This window comes from Oryx dammah, unplaced genomic scaffold, assembly GCF_014754425.2.
Source record: "Oryx dammah isolate SB20612 unplaced genomic scaffold, SCBI_Odam_1.1 HiC_scaffold_13, whole genome shotgun sequence".
NCBI classification, from domain to species: domain Eukaryota; kingdom Metazoa; phylum Chordata; class Mammalia; order Artiodactyla; family Bovidae; genus Oryx; species Oryx dammah.
In genome coordinates, this window is record NW_024070197.1 from 10,312,351 (window position 1) to 10,331,352 (window position 19,002).

The following is a 19,002-nucleotide window of genomic DNA, read 5'->3' on the forward strand; positions in this document are numbered from 1 at the left end:
CCAGTTGCTCAAGCAAGAACCCCAGAGTTGACCCAGCCCTCTCCAAGTCCCACAGGCTCCTCTTCCAAAATGACTCTTATGGGTCCAGGTCTCTCCAGCTCTAGTCACACCCTTTTATACTTGGATGACCACACAGCCTCCTAACTTACCCCCCTGCTACCGGCCCTGTTCACCTCCAAATTATTCTCCTGCAGCAGCCAGAGACGACTCCTGCAACATCATTCCAAATACATCACTCTCCTGCATCAATACCCTTGGAGGGCTTCCCATTTTAGCTAAAGATACATTCAAAGTCCTAACACAGCTGTCCAGGCCCCAAATGATTGGGCCCAGGCACTCCCTTCATTTCCCATCACCCCATCCCCACTGCACCACTACTGTACAGGCACACTGAGCTGCTGTCACTTACCCCAACATAATATACTTTCCTGTCTCAGCACAAGCCATTTGCTATGCCTGGAAAGCTCTTCTGGGGCATCTCCACTGAGCCAGGTACTTCCGCACAGTAGGCACTCAGTACCTATGGGATCATCCCATGTGTTCTGTGTGGAGTTATGTTCGACTCTTCATGACCCAATGGACTATAGCCTGCCAGGCTCCTCTGTTCCATGGAATTTTCCAGGGAAGGATACTGGAGTCGCTCAGTTGTGTCTGACTCTTTGAGCCCCTCTGGAGCGTAGCTCACCAGGCTCCTCTCTCCATGGAGTTTTTCCAGGAAAAAATACTGCAATGGGTTGCTATTTCCTTCTCCAGGGGCTCTTCCAGACTCCGGGATAGAACCTGCATCTCCTGCACTGCAGGCAGATTCTTTACCCACTGAGCCATCAGGGAAGTCTGTGCAGTAGAGCAAAATAAGGGGAAGATTGTGGTGGGACTCTCTATTAATCCAGGGACCTCATTTCCCATGACTTTCTTGGATCAATGGCTCCATTTCTATGGAACCTTTCAGAGGAGTTGGGAATTCTATTTCATTTGGGAACTCCATTTCCCATCAGCCCCTGGGGTTGAAATGAGCAGGCCGGGTTTCCTTTCCCAGCATGCCTAAGTGCCTATGTAGTGGAGGAGGGGATGGGGGATCAGCCTACGGGAAACCCGACAGCCAAGTCTTAAGAAACTGCATTTCCCAGACCTCTGGAATGGTTCTCCCAACAGTAGGGTGGCCAGCACTGCACCGCCTGCTGGGAAGTGCAGTCCAGCAGCCTCACCTCATAGAGTACACTACCTCGGCGCTGTTAACAGCAGCATTTAGTAACTTTCTTGCCTGTGGAAGCCTTTGGCCAAGGGTGGGGCCAAATCTTCCTCACTTCACTGGCAGCACTCGACAATTAGGGATTCAGTCCCTCGGGGACACAGAGGACACAACAGGTGGGAATAACTGCAACTCTGGCACATCCGCAGGCAACAGATTTCCCTTCCAGCCTGGGCTTGGTCCTGGGCCTGAGGTTGTGGTTTCTTGTACTAAATCCCCCTCAGCTCCAGGTCTGGACATAGGAGAGACACATGGGCCTGTAGACACCCCTCTTGGGATCCGTGCACTTTTGTTCTCTGGGGACACCCCAAGCTGGAAGGCATACTCCAAGCAGGAAGGGAACAGGGGATAGACCTGGACCTGAGGCTCAGGGGTTTCCCACCCTCCAAGGTTTCACCCTCAGAGGAAGTGGTCCTTACACTCCAGGAGGTTGTCAGATTCCTGGGAAAGATGTTATAAAACTGCAGGTTCTCAGCGCTCTCTCTGCCTAGTGTTAAAATGACCTCCAAAGGATGATCGTTGCGTGGCTGAGAAACCTAGTTCAAATTGCCCAGATCCCTGCCCCCAGCCCCAAAGCCCCACTCCACCTACACTGGGCAGACCCAGCCCATTTCCGACAGCACTGACCTCTGGCCCAGCACCCTGAGCATGGCCTTTCCACTCACTGTACCCAACACTCCAACCTTCATCCTTCCTTTTTCCAGATTTGTCCTTCCACGCCCTCCCAGAGCAATCCCCCTTCAAAGCTCTTCTGGCTCCTAGCTTTGGCCTCAAAGCATTAGCCCAGCCCATCAGATCTGTGTTGCTCCTCCAAGACCACAAGCCCATGGGAGCAAAGGTGGAACAAGTGTGTGTCTGGATGTCAAGTAACGTCTAGAATGAATCGACAAGGTGCACCTTGTCCAGGAAGCTTTGTATACCTGCACTCTCAGTGCCCTGCAGCTCTAACTGAAAGCTAATTCCAGTCAAGCCAAGCTTCACCCTTTACTCCACCCTCGCAGCCTACAGGTGAGACCAGAATTGAGCCATCCTGGAGACGCACCCATGGGGCTACATGGTCAGCACCGTTTTCACATGTCATGAAAGCTACCAACAGATCAGCACTCCGGGCCCTGGTCACAGATGGGGGTGCTGGGCCAGCTCTGCCAAGCACCTTAGCTCCGTGAACCCCAAGAAATGAGGTGGGTCTGCAGGCTGCAAGTGGTTAAATAATTAATAAGATTACCAACAGGGTTGCTAATTACAAATAACGAGAGAGGAGCTAGAGGTGATGAATTTTCCAAATGAGGAACCAGGATCCGAAGCCCCGAGGCCCAGGGGTCCGGCCACCCGGGCAGGGCAGCTCCGAAATAAATAATGGAGTCGGGGGCAAAGGGTCAGGGCTGCTCCTGCTTCTTCTTGACTGAAATTCGCTTCTTCCTTGCTGCCAGCATCTCATAAAATGGGTCCACGCTCACAGCAGCCCTGCGGAAGGGGTGGGATCCCAGGGTGAGGGCTGAGGAGCCTGGGCCCTCGGCCACCCTCCGCTCCCCTAGGACTTCGGGAGCCCCTGCTCACTGGATGGACTTGATCCACTCGTCCTTCTCCTCCTGCGTGGGGGCCGAGATTCGGTACACCATGTGGTTCCCCTCGACCACCCGGCCGTCGGCCTCAGTTTTGCAGGCTTTGATGAGCTGCCCCTTGTTGTTGGGGATGTACAGCTCGAAGCAGTTCTGGGGAGACAAGGGAGAGGCAGGACCGCTAGGAAGTGCCAGCCCTGGGGTCAGAGGGGCCCTCCATCACCACCAGGACAGGGCACAGGGAGGGTCTTACGGGTTTCCGGGGGTCGTCCACCTCGCGGATGCTCAGATTCTCCAGCGGGATGATTCCTCGGGGCTCCTTGTCCTGAGAGAACGAGTTTGACGGGATTCAGATTCCGAGTCTCCCCCGCGCCCCACCCTCGGTCTTGGGAGTCCGGGCCCCGGCCCCGCCCCCGGCCTCGCCCTCACCGTAGTGTATTCAAAATAGTAGAGGCAGTTGTCTGTGAGGATGAACCAGCGCCGCTTCCACGTCTTCACCCGGCCCCCTGGAAGGGAAGTGGGGGAGGGGGCCTGGGCTCAACAGGGGGGCGGGGGGCCTCTGAGAGGGCGGGGAAAGGGGCGAGAGACAGAGCGAGCGAAGGGAAGGTGGGGCTGTCAGGGCCTAGGCCAAAGCGATGCGTGGGAAGACAGACAAGCAGGGACAGGCGAGGAGTCTGGGCCCGGTGAACCGGTCCACCCGCCAGCGTGGGGCTCTGCGCTCTCTAAGCCTGTCTGTGGACCCGAGTCCGGGCCCCCAGTCCCTCTCCTGTGGGCCCTGAGGCCAGGGCAGTCCCCTCCCTTTGTGTCATGTTGGGCAGCAAGGATGGGGCCGGCTGTGTACCTACCTCCTGGGGCAGACAGCGAGAAAGCAGGCAGGACCAGGCGAGGAGGAGGGAGGGCAGAAGAGTGGAGTGCCCCCAAGAGCCGTGGGTGGGGGCAGGGAGGGATGCGTAGCGGGTGGGACAGAGAGAGCCGGAAACAGCAGAGAGAAACACGCAGAGAGGGAGGGAGGGAGAGAGAGGGAAGAAAACCAGTTACATCCACACGAGGGGGTAATGGCCAGACCCTGTCCCTCCGGGGAGGCCCAGGATGTGGGGCTAGCCACCAGCACCTCCCAGCATCAGTGCCTGACTCCAGCCCCACTCCCAGGACGTATCCCAGCCAAGCAGGCCCTCTGTTGCCACGGTGACAATGGGGAAGTCATCCCCAAGTGGCAGAAGAGGAAACCCCCAGTCCTTGGGTCAAGGTGGGCGTGGGGACCCCCATTAGCACCAGTAGGACCTGTCTGTGTGACCTCAGGACAACCAATTGCCCTCTCTGGACCCCCGTCTGGAGATCCACACCCTCCTGCTGCGAAGTGACCTGCTTCTGGGCTCCTTGTGGTCCCGGAAGAAGTAAACAGCGGCAATAAAGACTTTTATTAACCATCTTTTTCACTATAACCGCTACCACTACCACTGATCCCCTTTCCTGTATTTCACTGTTTAAGAGGTACCTTTTACTAGTAACCTTGTGCTATGCTCTGGTCAAATCTGGGTCCAACACCACTTCTGCCCTGTGGCTGCTGGACAGTGACCGAGCCTCAGTTTCCTCATCCAAGAAATGGGAGGGAGTCCTGCGGCTGGGGCGGGGGGCAGGGGGGTGCAGTTTGGAAGAGAACTAGTCTTTCAGGAAGCTGCCCTTCCAGTTTTTCTTTCCCCGCCCACTCACTGCCAGGGGCATCATTTGACCTTCCATGAAGCATCTAAATTCCTCTGGGATCCCCCAGGCCTGTCTGCCTCCCTTGGAGCTGCTGCAGGAATCCATCTGCCCCAGCAAGTTGGCTGAAAGGAGTGATCCACATTTTGTGTGCATCAGGGACCTGCCTCTGTGGCCTGAGAAGAGAGTCCCTCTTCTAAGAGCACAATTCCATGTGCACCCCCTGCCACCCCACCAGAGGGTAGACACTGAGACCTGAAGGGAGGAAAGGTCTGCCTTGAGCCTGCACCCGGGCTGGAAGCTTCCTCTGGACCCCTCCCCTGTCTGGGCTGCTTCCACTGTAATTCCTCGCCAGATTCTCTGTCTCCCTGGGGCAGCCACTCAACACGTTTCCATTAAAAAGCCACTGCCAACCTTTTCTCGGCACCTACTATTTACCAGGTCTGGCTCTGAGCCAGCAGTTCTCAACCTGGGCCACACATTGGGAACCGCCTGGAGAGCTTTCAACATGACCGATGGCCTATCCTGCCTACAGAGACCCTGATTTCACGAGCCTGTGGCCTGGCCCCTGTGGTTTCCAGGTGAATCTCCCAGGCAGCTGGGGTGGAGAACGGCTCCAACCTCAGCCAGCTACCCTTGCCAGACCTCTGCTAACTGAACCAGAGTCCGCTGGTGCCACATGTTCCAAGGGGGACTAGCCTCTGTCCCACCCATCCCACCGTAGCCAGGGGCTCCCAATTCTAAGTCAGCCAGGGTGCGTCCCCTCTCCACGTGCGTGCTAAGTCACTTAAGTCGTGTCTGACTCTGTGACCCCATGGACTGTAGCCCGCCAGGCTCCTCTGTCCATGGGATTCTCCAGGCAAGAATACTGGAGTGGGTTGCCATGCCCTCTTCCAGGGAATCTTCCCAACTCAGGGATCAAACTCCCTGTCTCTAAAGTCTCCTGTGTTGGCAGGAGGGTTCTTTACCACTAGTGCCACCTGGGAAGCTCTTCCCCTCCCCACTAGGAACCAATCCGACCAGCCAAGAAGTGCATCGGGGCATTCCAGGACCGTTTCTGCAGGCTCTTTACTGCCTACAGGCGACATCTGGGGAGGGAGGACACTTCTAGAACAGCCACCATGCTACAGGGCTGAGGAGGAGGCCACAGGAGGTGGGGATAAAAATACAGGAGTCTCAGAGTGGGTCTGCCCTGGACTCCCTGAGAGTTCCTGCCAAGCAAGGTAAAAGGCCCAGTTGCTTGGGTTGTTCTGTTTGCTACAGCTGAGGGCAGCCTGAGTCATGAACACTCTCCCCGCAGACAGGGCCTCTGCTCTTTGGTTCTCGGCTGCGTCCTCAGTCCCTACACCAGGGCCCAGCACGGAGGAGGAGTTTCATAAACCCGTGTGGGTGAACAGAAGGGGTGAGGCAGCACCGATTCCAAGGCCAGCCCCAGGCTTGGGCCCAGCACAAGAGACCTGATCCTGTTCTCAACCCCACTTTTCAGATGTGGCTACTGAGGTTCAGAGAGGTCAAATCATTGTCCTAAGGTCACACAGTGGCTATGTGCGAAAACTGAGTCTAGAACCTGGGCCTGCTAACTTCCCCCACTTGCAGAGGCAGCCAGCAGTCAGGAAGGGACGTACCCAGCTTAAGGAGCCAGCCCTCTCGGTCCGGGTTGAAAAAGGTGTGGGTCAGATCATTGCCGTCATCCTCAGGGATCTTGAAGGGCTCGTTTCGGATGCTGTCATACAGATTCTGAGGGGTGAAGGCAGAGTCAGCACCTCAGGGCTCCTGGGATCCTCCCAGGGCTACTGCAGTGGGGATGGGGCTCACTGGGAGCCAGTGAGGCCTCGGGGTGGGATGGCCAAGGGAGGGAGGAGCCTGGGGAGGAAAGGGAAGTAGAAGGGGGAAGAGTGGAGGGAGCTCCGACGAGGAGGGAGGGAGAAACAAAAAAGATGCAGAGATGGAGACAGTGGAAGAGCTGCTAGGTTCTGAGACAGACAGACAGACAGACGAGGGGAAATGGGACAGACCAAGACCCTCAAAGAGTCAAAGGGCCAGGAACCTGGGTTCAATCCTTGGTTGGGAACTAAGATCCCATATACTGCCTGGTGCAACAGAAGAAAAAATAAAATGAAAAACACAGAGACAAAGACAGGCAGCCAGAGAGAAAGAGCTGAAGACTTGGACAGGCTGGTGTGACCATGCAGTCCATGGGTGGGCGAGGCAGTGAACCTGGGTGGAAGGGGGCTCAGGCACTGAGAAGAGAAAGGGGGATGGAGCTGAGGGGGCTGGGGAGGGGGCCTGACCCTGAGCAGCTCCTCAGGCAAGTCCCCGCCCTCGTTGATGCCCCGGTTCATGGCCACGAAGCGCTCCAGTCCCGGCTTGTCCCGGACGTTGGGGTTGTGGAGGCTGGTGTTCAGCATGATCACGGCGAAAGACAATACGTAGCACGTGTCTGCACCAGAGAGTCATGGGGTGACGACTGGGGCATGCGAGCCCCGGGATCCAGGAGTTCAAGTCCCCCCCATCCCCAGCTCCCTCCTTCCCCAGGACCCTAGGGTCTGGGCCCCTACCTGTGGACTGGAAAACCCCAGGGTTGCACAAGCAGTAGCGCTGGGCAAAGGCCTCCATCATGCGGTCGATCTTCTGGGCTTCTCCAGGGAGGCGGAAGCTCCAGAGGAACTGCCTGCGGCAGAGATGAGCCGAGGGTAGATGCCAGGACTGGTGGGGCCACCCCCCACCCGCTTTCAGTGCCCATGGGAGGAAGTGGCCAATGAGGGCGCCACACCTGTGGCCAACCTGACCACTGAGCGCCGGCCAGGAGCTCTGGATGATGTATATGGAAACGCCCTTTCTTTCTACCAAGGTTGCTGCATGGAACAGATGGTTGCTTGGGGCCTCTGCCGTCACGTGGGAGGAGGGTCTGCTGAGAGCAGCGCCCACCCCGTGGCGAGCACCATCAAAAGCTGTCCTTCCCATTCCATTCAAGTGCCTGGATACAGCTATGCCTAAAGGAGGCTCTACTGCGGACTTTGGCAACACTCACGTGCAATCCATCCCCTAAGTTTTCGTTTTGTTTTTGCCTTCAGGAGGGGGTGATCATCACTGGTAAAGAAAGCCCTGACAGGTCCCTTCCTGCCCTTTCAATCCCATCCTTCTCACCTGAGGGCCTGCACCAGGTTGAGGTCAGTGAACTCATGCAGATCCACGAAGGCATGAAGCACTGCCAGATTCAGCTCTTCCCTGGGAGGATAGGGACAAGGTCACGGGCAGGAAGGGGCTTGGGCAGGTGGGGGTAGAGAGGAGGCGAAGTACTGAGGAGGCTGTGGCCCCTCTTCTGCACAGTGGCTACCTCTGAAGCCAGTGAAAGTTTTGGCCAAGCCCCAATCACCGGCCTGGCATAGGGGTAGGGACACTTAGAACGCTCCTGGGAAGACCATCTGCCTTAAGATCTCTGGTGTGGCTGGAATTCTGTGCAGTTGGGAGAAACACAGCCAATGTGCTCTGCTGGTCATCTCTGATGAACCCCAGATTTCACAGATGCCCAGAGATGGCCTCCTATCCCCTAGAGACCCACAGAGAGTCCTGGGGCAACCCAGATGCCCACAAAACCAGCCCCACAATGTCAGACAACCAGACTGTCCCTATGCACTCCGAATGTCCACAGGCGATCCCCAGACAGCTAGAGATGACCCCCATGCTCCCAGACTCTCCAGTCCCCATGCCCTCCAGCTGCCCCACAGACAGTCTCTGCACCACAGATATCCAGAAAGTTCCACAGAACCCAGATGTCCACACAAACCCTGGGCATCTCACACAGTCCCGTGCACCTCAGACATTTCAGACGGCCTCCACACGTCCTGGATGTGCACCGATGGTCCCCAGGTTTCCCAGACTTCACAGAAGGTCCCCATGCACCCTGGGAGTCCAGATGGTCCCCCCACACACCCAACATCTAAAGGTCGTCTGCATGTGTCCCAGAAGTCCACAAACTCCCAGGCACCCTAGACATCCACTGCTGGTCCTCATACACTCCCGACGTCTCATGCACTCTATGCTTGTAGGTGGTCCACAGACCCCGGACATCCACAAATGGCCCCCATGTTTCCAGATGTCCATGGGCCCCTCATGCTCCCCAGATATCCACTGATGACGACCCCTCCCACTTCCTGAATCACTGCCCACGTAGCTCCCATGCACACCAGCTGTCTCCAATGGTTCTCACGCTCCCATACCACCCACAAATGTTCTCCACTGTCCTGACATAAATGGGTGGTGGTCCCCTCATTGCTCAGATGTCCGCAAAGGTCCCATACCCTCCACATGCTCACAGATGATCCCCGGGTTCCTCAAAAGGTCCCCCACCCCAATCTCTGTGTCAGTCCATTTTGTCACAGTCCAGTTGCAAGGCTGATCTATCAGGGCCTCTCCTCAGCAAAAGCTGGGTGCAAGGGGCAGAGAGGAGATGCCCAGCAGGTGCTGGGTGCAGGGACTATGGTTCTCACCTCTCCCCCAGGTAGTCCCCAATGGCCGTCTTGTTCAGGCCCTCGCCCTTGTACAGGAAGCGGGCGATCTCCTCAGGTGTGTTCTGCAAAAGTTCATTCTCCACCAGGAACTGGATCCCCTGGTGGGAAGGGCTGGGTCTCAGTGCTGGCATGCCCAGAAAGACACCCCCAGAAACCTTAGCCTCCAAACCCACCTCCATTCTCAACAGAGCAGGGCCTGAGTTTCATTTTCAGGCTCTTCCCAGGCCCCTAAACACCGCCTCTCCCGTAGCCTAGACTTTGCATCTACTACTCCCTCTGCCTTTGCCTGGTTAATTCCAGTCCTCCCAGAGCAGGACCTGGCAAGGAACAGGAGCTCCGTGAATGCTGCTGAATGACTTTACAAACTACCATTGCTTCTGGCAAGAAGAATCAAGTGGGAAAATGTTAGAAGACATCAGTTCACGAGAAGCTGTGAGGGCTCAGGCTGGAGGAGGTCTTTCTCAGGCTCTCCTGGTGTCCTGAGGACCATGAACCGAGGACCCCTCACTCTGGGTTTTAGTATCTGCATCTAGGGGCTCCCTGAGGGCAAGGCAGCATCAAACCCTACTGGGTCCTATGCATTACCTAGCAGAGCCGCGGCCCAGAGGGAAGCCTGAGGAAATGGTGTGAAATGAAAGAATGAACGAGCGAACATCTTTTCTCCACCGGGTGAACACTAAGTCATCCTTCACCTGACCCAAATGTCCTCCTGAGGGAAGCCCTCCTTGATGCCACCAGGCTCACTCCTCTGTGTCCACAATCCAGTACCTCTCTTTCTCTCTGTCATGGCACTTCTCTGTCCATATTCCCTACCAGACTCAATCAAGCTCCTCCTGGGGACTCAAGAGTGACAAGAGAAATGGGTCCTAAAATATGAGCAAAAAGGAGAGGAGGACCACTCAGGTAGAAGTTCCAGCATACACAAAGATCAGGAGGCTGAAGCACTTGGTTAGTGTTCAGGGAACAAATACTGCCAATATCTGGATCCAGTGATCAGGACCAATTCTGTCCACCTAAGGCAGACCTTTAACCACCACACTTCTGGAACCCGGAGATGCCAGAATCCTGTCTGGATGTCAGCTTGGCCGATCCCAGCCCTGTGGCCCCAAGCACCTTTTTGGGGTCCATATTGAACTTCTTCCTGCCCATTGCCATCTTCCGGTTCCGTTGCAAGGTTTTGCTGCAGGGGCAGAGAGCAGAGGGTGCAAGGTCAATGCCTGGGCATCCCTGGCCCCCGCCTGGCCCCATGACCCCCAGGCTCCCTGCCCTAGCCCTCACCTGCCCTCATTGGCCTCCAGACCCTCCACCTCGCTCATGGCTTCGCTGAGCTCCTCCCGCAGGCGCTGGATCTCCACCAGCAGCTCCTGCTTCCGCCGTCGAATGTTCTCCAGCTCCATCCGCTCCTCCGGAGTCAGGTCCGGGGGTTCTGGGGGAGGGGATCAAGAGCGGGAGATCAGTTCTGGGGACTGGGAGCCTGGACTTCTGAAATCTGGTGACGGACAGAGCTCCTAGGTTCATGGGGAGGATGAGGATAAGAGTCCCGCCTCCGGTCAGTGGAAGAAGGGGCTGGAGGGCCTAGATTCCTCAGTCCAGGGGAGGAAGGGCTGGGAATCTAGACTCTTAGTCCTTGGAAGAGAAGGGGGCTTGGAGCCTCTACTCTAAGGTTTACAGGGGAAAGGGGCTGGAAGCTTGACATTGCGGTTCATTACTTGCAAGGGGCCTGAGGCCTTGGTTTTCTGCCTCCATTCTTGGCGAGGTAGCTGGGGACCTGGGTGCCCGGACTCCTGGGTCCATGGAAAGTAACCATGGCAGGGGAAGCTAATGACAGCTTGCGAGAGTGAAGGAAGGGGCGGGGCATCGAAGGCCCCCGCCCTGGCCCTAGCGGAATCTCTGTGGCCCCCACGATTTCTCCCCACCCACCGTCCCCAGAAGCCCCCCTCCCCTCTCCCGGCAGGCATTGGGCTCGCCCGGCCCCTCCAGAGGGAATGGTTCCGCCTCAGCCTCGCCTGCGCCGCTCCATCCCACCCCCTCCCGCTGCCACCGGAAACAGGCTCGGCCCAAACAATGGCCTGGAACGCCCCGCTCTCCTGCCCTGCCGGAAGCCCGTCCCGCGCCCCACAAAAGCGAGGCGACGACAAGGCCGAACAAGCTTCTCAAGGCGCGCGTCGTGGGGGGAGGAGGTCGTTCGCGGCGGAACGTTCGGGCTGAAACGCTCCATCTGCTCCCAGCCGGCCCCGCCCCTCCCGGACTTACCATAGACACCGTCCTCCATGGCGGCTAGGAAGGCCCGCGGGGAGTCCGGGGCGGTCCCGCCGGTCGGGCCTGGATCCGCGTTGGCCCGCGGGCTCGGGTGAGCCCGCTCAAACGCCCCGGGAGCCACCGCCGCCTCCTCAGCGCCAGTCCTCAGCGCTGAAAAGACTCTCCCTTCGTCTCCCAACCGCCCCGCCAGTAGGGACCGCCCCTCGTTTTGACACCGCCCAATCCACGGCGTGCCCTCTCTTCTGTTCCGCCTCCGAAACCGAAGGATCGCCCTCCAGGGCCAATAGGCGCACTAGGAGCAGGCGTAGCAATGTTCAGCCCAAAGTAGACGGTCTGTGGGGCCAATTGGAGTGAGAGCAGGGGCCGGTCCCCGCCTCCGAAACCAAAGGGTTCTTGGCAGGCTTCCCCTCCAATGAGAAGCCTCGAAAAGGAGTTGCATGGAGGCGGGACTAAGCGGACGCAGAGGGAGGACTACGCCTGCGCAATAGGATACCAGGTCAATCCAGCCGGGCCTATAGCAATACGTTGCTAGGGGGCGGTACTTTGTTAGGCTTGTTGCTAGGGGCGGGGCCACAGCTCCCTGTTGTTTCCGTGAGCCACACCTCCTAGCTGGCCCGCCAGGCTTTTGACCGCAGTGGTTGCCAAGCAACCGGGAGCCGCTTTGGCTCACCTTCTTTTTTGCCCCCTTTCTCAAATGTACTGGCCTCTCCGATCTGCAGACCCTTTCCTTACCCCCCTCCTTTGACCTCTCCCATCCACCTCAGCCTCTTCAGTCAAGGAGTGGTGAAAAAAAAGACTTTCTCTTTCTTCCAAATGCTGCGCTTTTTGGTCTCTGTAGAGGAGAATGGGACTATAGAGGAAGGCCAAATCCAGTGAAAGGACAGGCTCTGCCTTCCTGCCTCTCGAAGCCTCTCAGTTTCCTCCCTCTCTCCCCCAAACTCCTTCCTTTGTGTTAGCATCCTCTCCCTGCCCAGGACAATTCCCCTTTCCTCAGCATCCTTCCACCTCTGACCCCTTCTCCCTTCTCCGAGTCCTTTCCCTCCTCTCTGTCTCATTTCGCGTCCCCCTCCTCTCATACTCTTGCTGTTCTTAAACTCCCTCTTCTCCGACTCCTCTGGCATCTGAGGCCATTTCCCCTCCCCCGCCTCTCATTTCCATTCCTTGAAGGCAAAAGAGGTGCAGGGGCCTGGCTCGGAGGGAGAAACTGGGCACCCCCATCACGGACAGGTCCCAAATTGGGTCTGAGGGTCGTGTCTGGGCCTGGGCCTCACTCATCGTCCCAGAGTTCGGCAGGCAGGGACAGATTCCAGGCCAGGACCTGGTTAAGCTGATAGATTAGACATGGAGCCTCCTAATCCCCTCAATGACCTTTATGAGTGGCTCAGGCTCTGCCCTCCCTACCAGAAACTCAGGTTGTGCCAGTCTTGACCCCACTGGCTCCCCTTCCAAACAGAACCCTTTTCCTGTCCCTTCACCTCCAATTTAACACCCTTCTTCATGATTGGGTTTCCACTGTCCCGCTGCCTACTCCAGCCACCCAGAGGTGGCTAATTAATCCCATCCGGTTATTATCTGGAGATTCTGCAGGATAAAGGGAGGTGGGGAAACAGGAAGGGGGGGAAGTGGGTTGACGCAGCACTGGGACAGGCTGATGGGCAATGACAGTGCCTGCCCTCAATCCTGGCACACAGGGGTGGGGACATGTCCTCCTTGGCACTCACTCCTTCTTCGACTGGCTTCCACCTGCTAGGCACTTAGGTAGATAGCAGCATGGGCAGAGGCCAGATTCAAGGACCCATATGTACCCCAGAAGCACACTCCCAGACACACCACTGGGGTTCCCAATAATTTGACCTGGGGGACAAGCCTCCCTAAACACATACATTCCCCTGACATTCAGAGGTAACTCCTCCTTCCCCTGCCCCTCCAAGCTGGGCCAGAAAGGAGGTGATTCTGGCCCTTAGCCACAACCCATATTCTCCCTTGCCTTCCCTGTCATGCAGGCATCCAAGTTCAGACCTAGCTTCTGAGAGCATCTCCCATCCCTGCTGCCCCCAGAAGGCCAGGCATTCCAGCACCTGGTGGGAGTGGTTGACTGGGGTATCTCTGAGACCCCCATTGTACCCTCAGTGAAGAATAATGCTAGTGGAAAGGCCCTTGGACAACTTCAAGTTCCAATGCCCTGTTTTTTATGGATGGGAAAACTGAGGTGAGGGCTTCCCTGTGGCGCTAGTGGTAAAGAACCCGCCTGCCCATGCAGGAGATGCGAGACACAGGGGGTTCAATCCCTGGGTCAGGAAGATCCCCTGGAGCAGGGCAGGCAACCTACTCCAGTATTCTTGGCTAGAGAATCCCATGGACAGAGGAGCATGGAGGGCTACAGTCCAGAGGGTCGCAAAGAGTCAGTCCTTGCAGACTGAAGTGACTTGCACAGCACAGCACAAACTGAGGTGAGGAGAGAGGGGGTGATTTGCTCAAAGCCACACACTCAGCTGAGGCAGAGTTGGGATTCAGAGCAGAACTTCCTGGATGCTTAGGAAGGACTCCATTCCACTTCCTCAAGCTCAGTTTCTAACCCTAGGGTAGGAACCACAGGAAAAAAAAAAATAGATAGATATCTTTATTCATATTATATATATATATATAATACATATATGTATAATATCTTTAAGAAATAGAGACACATCACTAGATGGAAGATTCCAGAGCACTGTAGACTCACCAGCCTTGGGCCTCTCCCTTCTCTTGCCCAATAACCAGCCCTGTTACCCACAGGATCTCATCCGGGCCCTCACCTTCTAGGTCAGCCCAGCAATGCTGCTGGTCAAGTCCCAAGTCCACCTCCTCGAACAGCCATGATCCAGGAGCTGATTAGAACTTCCAGATTGACAACAGACAACTCTGGGTCCCTGGAGCCTTGACTCCTTTTGGCATCACAGAAGCACAAAGAAGTCATCTATCCTCATCAATACTTTCCACTCCATCGGGAAAGCTGGAACCAGCAAATCTGACATCATCACTGCCAATCCTTCCCTGACTGTGATCAGTCTAGAGTCACAGAATCTTGATTCCTTTGGATATTCTAGAATGGCACTTAAAAAAAGACACAAAGCTTGTGGATCATGGAGAAGCCTTGCATCTCTCTTTGGTTCGATGTTCTACCACCAGTGGGTTTGGAGTTGTCACCTATCAAGAACTCCCAGTCTGTCAGTTTAGTCCTTGCAGACCCACAGACTCTCCACTGTTTTGTGCATTCTAGAGACATAACTCGTTAGTTTCTGGAATAGTCCAACTGTCAGGTCCAAGCTGCTCTAGAACCCCCAGTGCTGGCCTCTGTGGCCAATCTGGATTCACAGAATCTCAACTCTGGGGTTTTCTGGAACCACAAAGTCTTTCCTTGACTTAAAATCAACAGTCTTTGTCATTGATCAATCAGTATAGTCTTAAACTCTTGGGAGCATCCCATAACTTCCCCTCCTTAGGTCATCTAGAAAAAGTGATTTGCTATGGAGTCAACTGAGTCGAGAAGCAACAGTCCCTTGAATCTAAAGTCAGTTCAGGCCAATGAATTCTGGATCTCTGTTGCTACTTGAGAACAGCTGACTTCTTCCCCTGGAGGCAGTCTATACTTCATTTCATGATCCTGCTTAACAAACCAAACCAGCCATCTAGAGGAATCTAGAATCACCAGTCCTCGCCTCTTGAGGGGTCTAGAATTCTGGGTCCCTTACCTCTAGCGAGACTCAGGAATTGGAATGACAAGTGGGTCTCAGGAGGGAGCACAGAATTCAGAGGAATTAAGGTCCTTCCAGTATGTTCATGGTGGGTCCACTAGGCATGGCAGAACATCACCAGCTAATAATTTACTCAGCAGGCTTGTTGGTCTTAGGAAACACCTGCCTCCACCCCAGGAGAGGGCCCAAACTCTCCATCTTGCTACCTCTGGGAAAGGGGTGCAAATAATGGGATGCCAGCTTGCGTCACGGGGGCAAGGTCAGCGCCAGGGTTGGTGTGAGAACTTGGGGGCTGGCAGCCTTGTCCTCTGTCTCTGCCGCATCCCCCTCTGTGGCCTCCTCTTCCTCATCTTCTTCCTGGCAGCAGCTCAGAGCAAGTTCATTCTCATAGCAGAATGCTGCCAGAGAGCTAGGGAAGCCAGACTTGGGGCTCTGGGAGGCACGCTCTGCCCGTTCATCCAGCTCCTTGGCGCTACAGACAGGCGTCCCTGGGACCTCATAAGTGCGATGGAAGTGGCGATAGTCGACCTCGTACTGGGAGCCACGCTGGAAGAGGACCGGCTCGAAACGATGGCCCCAGAGCAGCTCACCAGGGAGGTAGGAAGAGCGACACTGTGTGGTCATAGCTGTGGCCTCGACCATGCCCTCAAGAATGACCACCAGCTCAAAGTCAGCCCGGGCCAGCTCAGCCCGTCCTAGTTCGTACAGAGGGCTGGCGGAGTCAATCTCATGCACGATGGTGATGGGAGACACAAGGAAGATGCGATCAGTGCCACCGTCAAAGCCCACGTCCACATCCTGGTGGTCCAGAGGTATGTACTCACCCTCCGGGGTCACTCGAGGCTGCAGCAAAAGGCAGGTGGCCAAAGACAGCAGGAAGCAGAGAGATGGATGGAGATAGAGATAGCAAGAGGAGGGGATAGAAGTGCAGAGGAAGAGGAGGGCAGAAACCAGTAGGGGTAGGGGTGCAGAGAGAACATGGACCCAGAGAGAGAGGGATGGTGATGCAGAAAAAGGAGGACACAGACCCAGAGAGAGGAAGATGGTGGTCCAGGAAGGTGAGGATGGAAACCCAGAGGACGGGGGAGAGGGTAGACAGAGACTCAGAGAGGGTTTGGGGAAGGAAATTCGAGAAAGACAAGGGAGAGAAAAAGATAGTGCCAGAGTGACATTGGCACAGAGCCACAGAAATCAGCAAGACAGAAACAGTTAAAGAGACAACAGACGATAAGAATCACATCCGAAAGCAATTGGAGAAGGAGGAGAGGGATAGAAAAACGGCTTTCATTATATGGCCAGAGAAAGATAAACCAGGATGACAATCTAAGTCCAACAGAAGCTATGCTTATGTTCTGCCTGTTCACCATTGCCTCAGTCTAGTCCCTGGGATATTCTCTTGCCCACCCCTCAACCCAACTACCTCCATCTCCTTGTGTGCCTGTATATTTCTGTGGGGTGGATGCCTAACCCCAAACCAGGTATTGGCAGTTTCACCGCACCTACCCATTGGTTCCATACCCACCTACCAAGTCCCGTCAATGCCCCACAGACTTCTGGGAGAGACAGTGTCCCTCCTGGTCATGAATCTCTGGATTTCATTCAAGCAGGAGAGAGAAGTGGAGAATGGGGCTCCACTCTCTTGCCAATGTCTACATGAATCCCTAGAGGCTGCTTGTTGTAGTTCCCACCACAACCCTGTCCTCTTCTCATCCAAGTCCAGCCCCAACCCTGCATTCAACTTAAGGGTCTTTACTGCGGCAGGAGCTGCTACTGCCCCAGAATCTGTTTGGACAGTTTGACCACAATTCTAGAAACACTAAGGCTCTTTCATCAGGGTGCCAGAGGGAGCCATTGCCTCAGGGGCCAATGGGAATTGTAGTTTTGTTTTTGTTTTTTTGCTGAGAGGCTAACATTAGAGTTTCCCAAGCCCCTGCCCTGCACTTCTCTGAGCAGGAAGCTGTGGGAAAGTCTGGGCCCCTGAGGTGGAAAATGAAGGCTCCCACAAATGCTGCAGGACCACACACCCAGAGGCCACGGAGAATTGTCTTCCCTGGCTCTGCAGGAGTGAGTAGCACCCCATCCTCAGGCCTGCATCTCCCACAAGCCCGTAGGAGCCTGACCTCCGTCACAGGCCTATCTCTGTACCACAACACTGGCTGGGGATCGTAAACCTGAGCCGTGGTTTACACCATCAGCAAAATTACAACGCCTCTTCAGACCAACCTGGGTGGGCGCTTTCCCTGCCCCCAGAGCCTTCTGGGAATTGTCGTTCAAGAGTCTTTACCGATCAGAAGTGGACCTCGCAGGCCTGCATTTCCCACCATTCCACGGGGGAAGCAAGTCCCAGAGGACTCTTTAAGTCTCAAAATCTGTCTCAAGTCTAGGCTTCCAGGAAGAAATGATCAAAGCCCTTTCTCTTGGGTTTACATTTCCCACAGAGCTTTGGGAACCATCCTCAGCCCTCAAGGTAAGGCAAGTGTCCTGCCCGAGAGACTGCTGGGAATTGTAGTCCAAGTCCCTTACAGGCTCCACGCACACTTGCTCGGTAGACCTACAACTCCCACCACCCCCCGCGGCTCCCACTCCCAGACCTCGCGGAGGGGCCCGCCCACCAGGGGGCGTGGCCTGCCACGGGGCCGACTCGCACCTGCAGCAGCTGGGCCCGCACGTGGGCCTCGACGAGATGACTGCGGCGCAGGTTGCCGACGCGCCACATGAGGCAGAGGCGGCGGTCGCGCAGCGCCACGACGGCGTTCTCGCTGAAGACCAGCGTCTCGTTGCGCTTCTTGGGCTTGGCCATCTTGGCCATGACGGCGCCCACGACGAAGGCGTCCAGCACGCAGCCGGCGATGCACTGGAGCACCACGGCGGCCACGGCGGCCGGGCACTCCTCGGTAACGCTGCGCACGCCGTAGCCGATGGACGTCTGCGTCTCCAGCGCGAAGAGGAAGGCGGCCAGGAAGCTGGCCACCTGTGAGAAGCAGGGTGCGGGCGGCGGCGGGGCAGTCAGGTCGCCGTGCAGGGAGGCGATGAGCCAGAAGGCCAGGCCGAAGAGCAGCCAGGAGGCGAGGAAGGAGCAGGAGAAGAGCAGGCACATCCAGCGCCAGCGCACGTCCACGCACGTGGTGAATAGGTCGCTCAGGTAGCGCGCGCCCTGGCCGCCCAGGTTCACGAAGCGCACGTTGCAGTGCCCGTCCTTCTTGACGAAGCGCCCACGGCGCCGCCCCACGGGCGACTGCGCTGGCGCCCACCCGTTGTGGCACAGCCCCGGCCCGGCTTCCTCCTCATCGCCCGCCCTGTCGTCTCCAGACTCCAGGGCGCCGCTGAGGCGGCGCAGCGCCCTGGCCAGGCCCATTGGGCGGGGACACCCCCTCCACTTGGCCTAGCAGGGGGCGGGCGCCCCGAACCTGCGGGGACAAGAAACCGGCAGCCACGTCAAGAGTGCCAGGAATGGGGGCGGGGTGGGGCTCACTGGCCAGGCATACTTACTGGGCCTTAGTGGCCTCATCTGACAAATGGGTGGAAAATCAGAACAGAATCGACAACACTGATGGTAATACTATAGGAGATATTTGTGTAGCAACAACAACACAACTATAGTGGTAGCAGCAGTACTGTGTTACAAGCACTACAGTTATTAGAGCCAGTGTTGTGAGCACGTCACATGAATTTAGATATTTGAACCTCAGCAGCATAAACATCATCACCGTTTTACAGATGAGGAAACAGGTACAGAACATTTAGCTTGCCCAAGGTCATGGCTGAATAAGCTGGGGTTTGAGTGCTAGCAGTCCAGATCCAGAGTCCAGACTCATAAAAGACTAAGCAGTCACAAAGAAAACAAACTTATGGTTACCAAAAGGGAAAGGAGTGGAGATGCGGTGAGGGTTGCAGAGTGGATAAAATTGGAGTTTGGGATTAACAGATACATACTACTATATATAAAAGAGATAAACAACAAGGACCTACTGTATAGCACAGGGAACTATATT

At 56.1% G+C, this 19,002-nt stretch overlaps 2 protein-coding genes across 3 annotated transcripts; both read right to left on the minus strand.

Moving 5' to 3' along the window:
* Positions 1-2,444: 2,444 nt before the first annotated feature.
* Positions 2,445-11,485, minus strand: CYTH2 (cytohesin 2). Of its 2 annotated transcripts, none has more exons than XM_040252392.1 (12): positions 11,271-11,485; positions 10,296-10,443; positions 10,131-10,197; positions 8,997-9,115; positions 7,654-7,734; positions 7,065-7,177; positions 6,798-6,946; positions 6,132-6,243; positions 3,238-3,314; positions 3,062-3,133; positions 2,807-2,961; positions 2,445-2,713 (listed from the first exon to the last, which is right to left on the minus strand). In XM_040252392.1, exons 1-12 carry the CDS (start codon positions 11,287-11,289, stop codon positions 2,626-2,628), a joined length of 1,200 nt encoding a protein of 399 aa, XP_040108326.1. In that variant the 5' UTR covers positions 11,290-11,485; the 3' UTR covers positions 2,445-2,625. The 2 variants fall into 2 exon arrangements, with proteins under 2 accessions (XP_040108326.1, XP_040108324.1); XM_040252390.1 differs by lacking the exon at positions 11,271-11,485 and adding an exon at positions 10,727-11,232.
* Positions 11,486-13,883: 2,398 nt separating this feature from the next.
* Positions 13,884-18,365, minus strand: KCNJ14 (potassium inwardly rectifying channel subfamily J member 14). Its single transcript, XM_040252393.1, has 2 exons — positions 17,658-18,365; positions 13,884-15,853 (listed from the first exon to the last, which is right to left on the minus strand). The coding sequence occupies exons 1-2, from the start codon at positions 18,363-18,365 to the stop codon at positions 15,257-15,259; spliced, it is 1,305 nt and encodes a 434-aa protein (XP_040108327.1). The 3' UTR covers positions 13,884-15,256.
* Between the last annotated feature and the right edge of the window lie 637 nt (positions 18,366-19,002).

Bases quoted from the DNA above. Each gene is read 5' to 3' on its own strand.
- CYTH2 (XM_040252390.1), bottom strand. From the start codon at position 10,811: ATGGACCCAGGAGTCCGGGCACCCAGGTCCCCAGCTACCTCGCCAAGA. The intron at 7,735-8,996 runs GTGAGAACCATA...CTATCCTCCCAG, and splicing joins GGGGACTACCTGGGGGAGAG to GGAAGAGCTGAATCTGGCAG. The intron at 2,714-2,806 runs GTGAGCAGGGGC...CCCCTTCCGCAG, and splicing joins GAGTGGATCAAGTCCATCCA to GGCTGCTGTGAGCGTGGACC.
- KCNJ14 (XM_040252393.1), bottom strand. From the start codon at position 18,365: ATGGGCCTGGCCAGGGCGCTGCGCCGCCTCAGCGGCGCCCTGGAGTCT. The intron at 15,854-17,657 runs GTGCGAGTCGGC...CTTTTGCTGCAG, and splicing joins TGCGGGCCCAGCTGCTGCAG to CCTCGAGTGACCCCGGAGGG.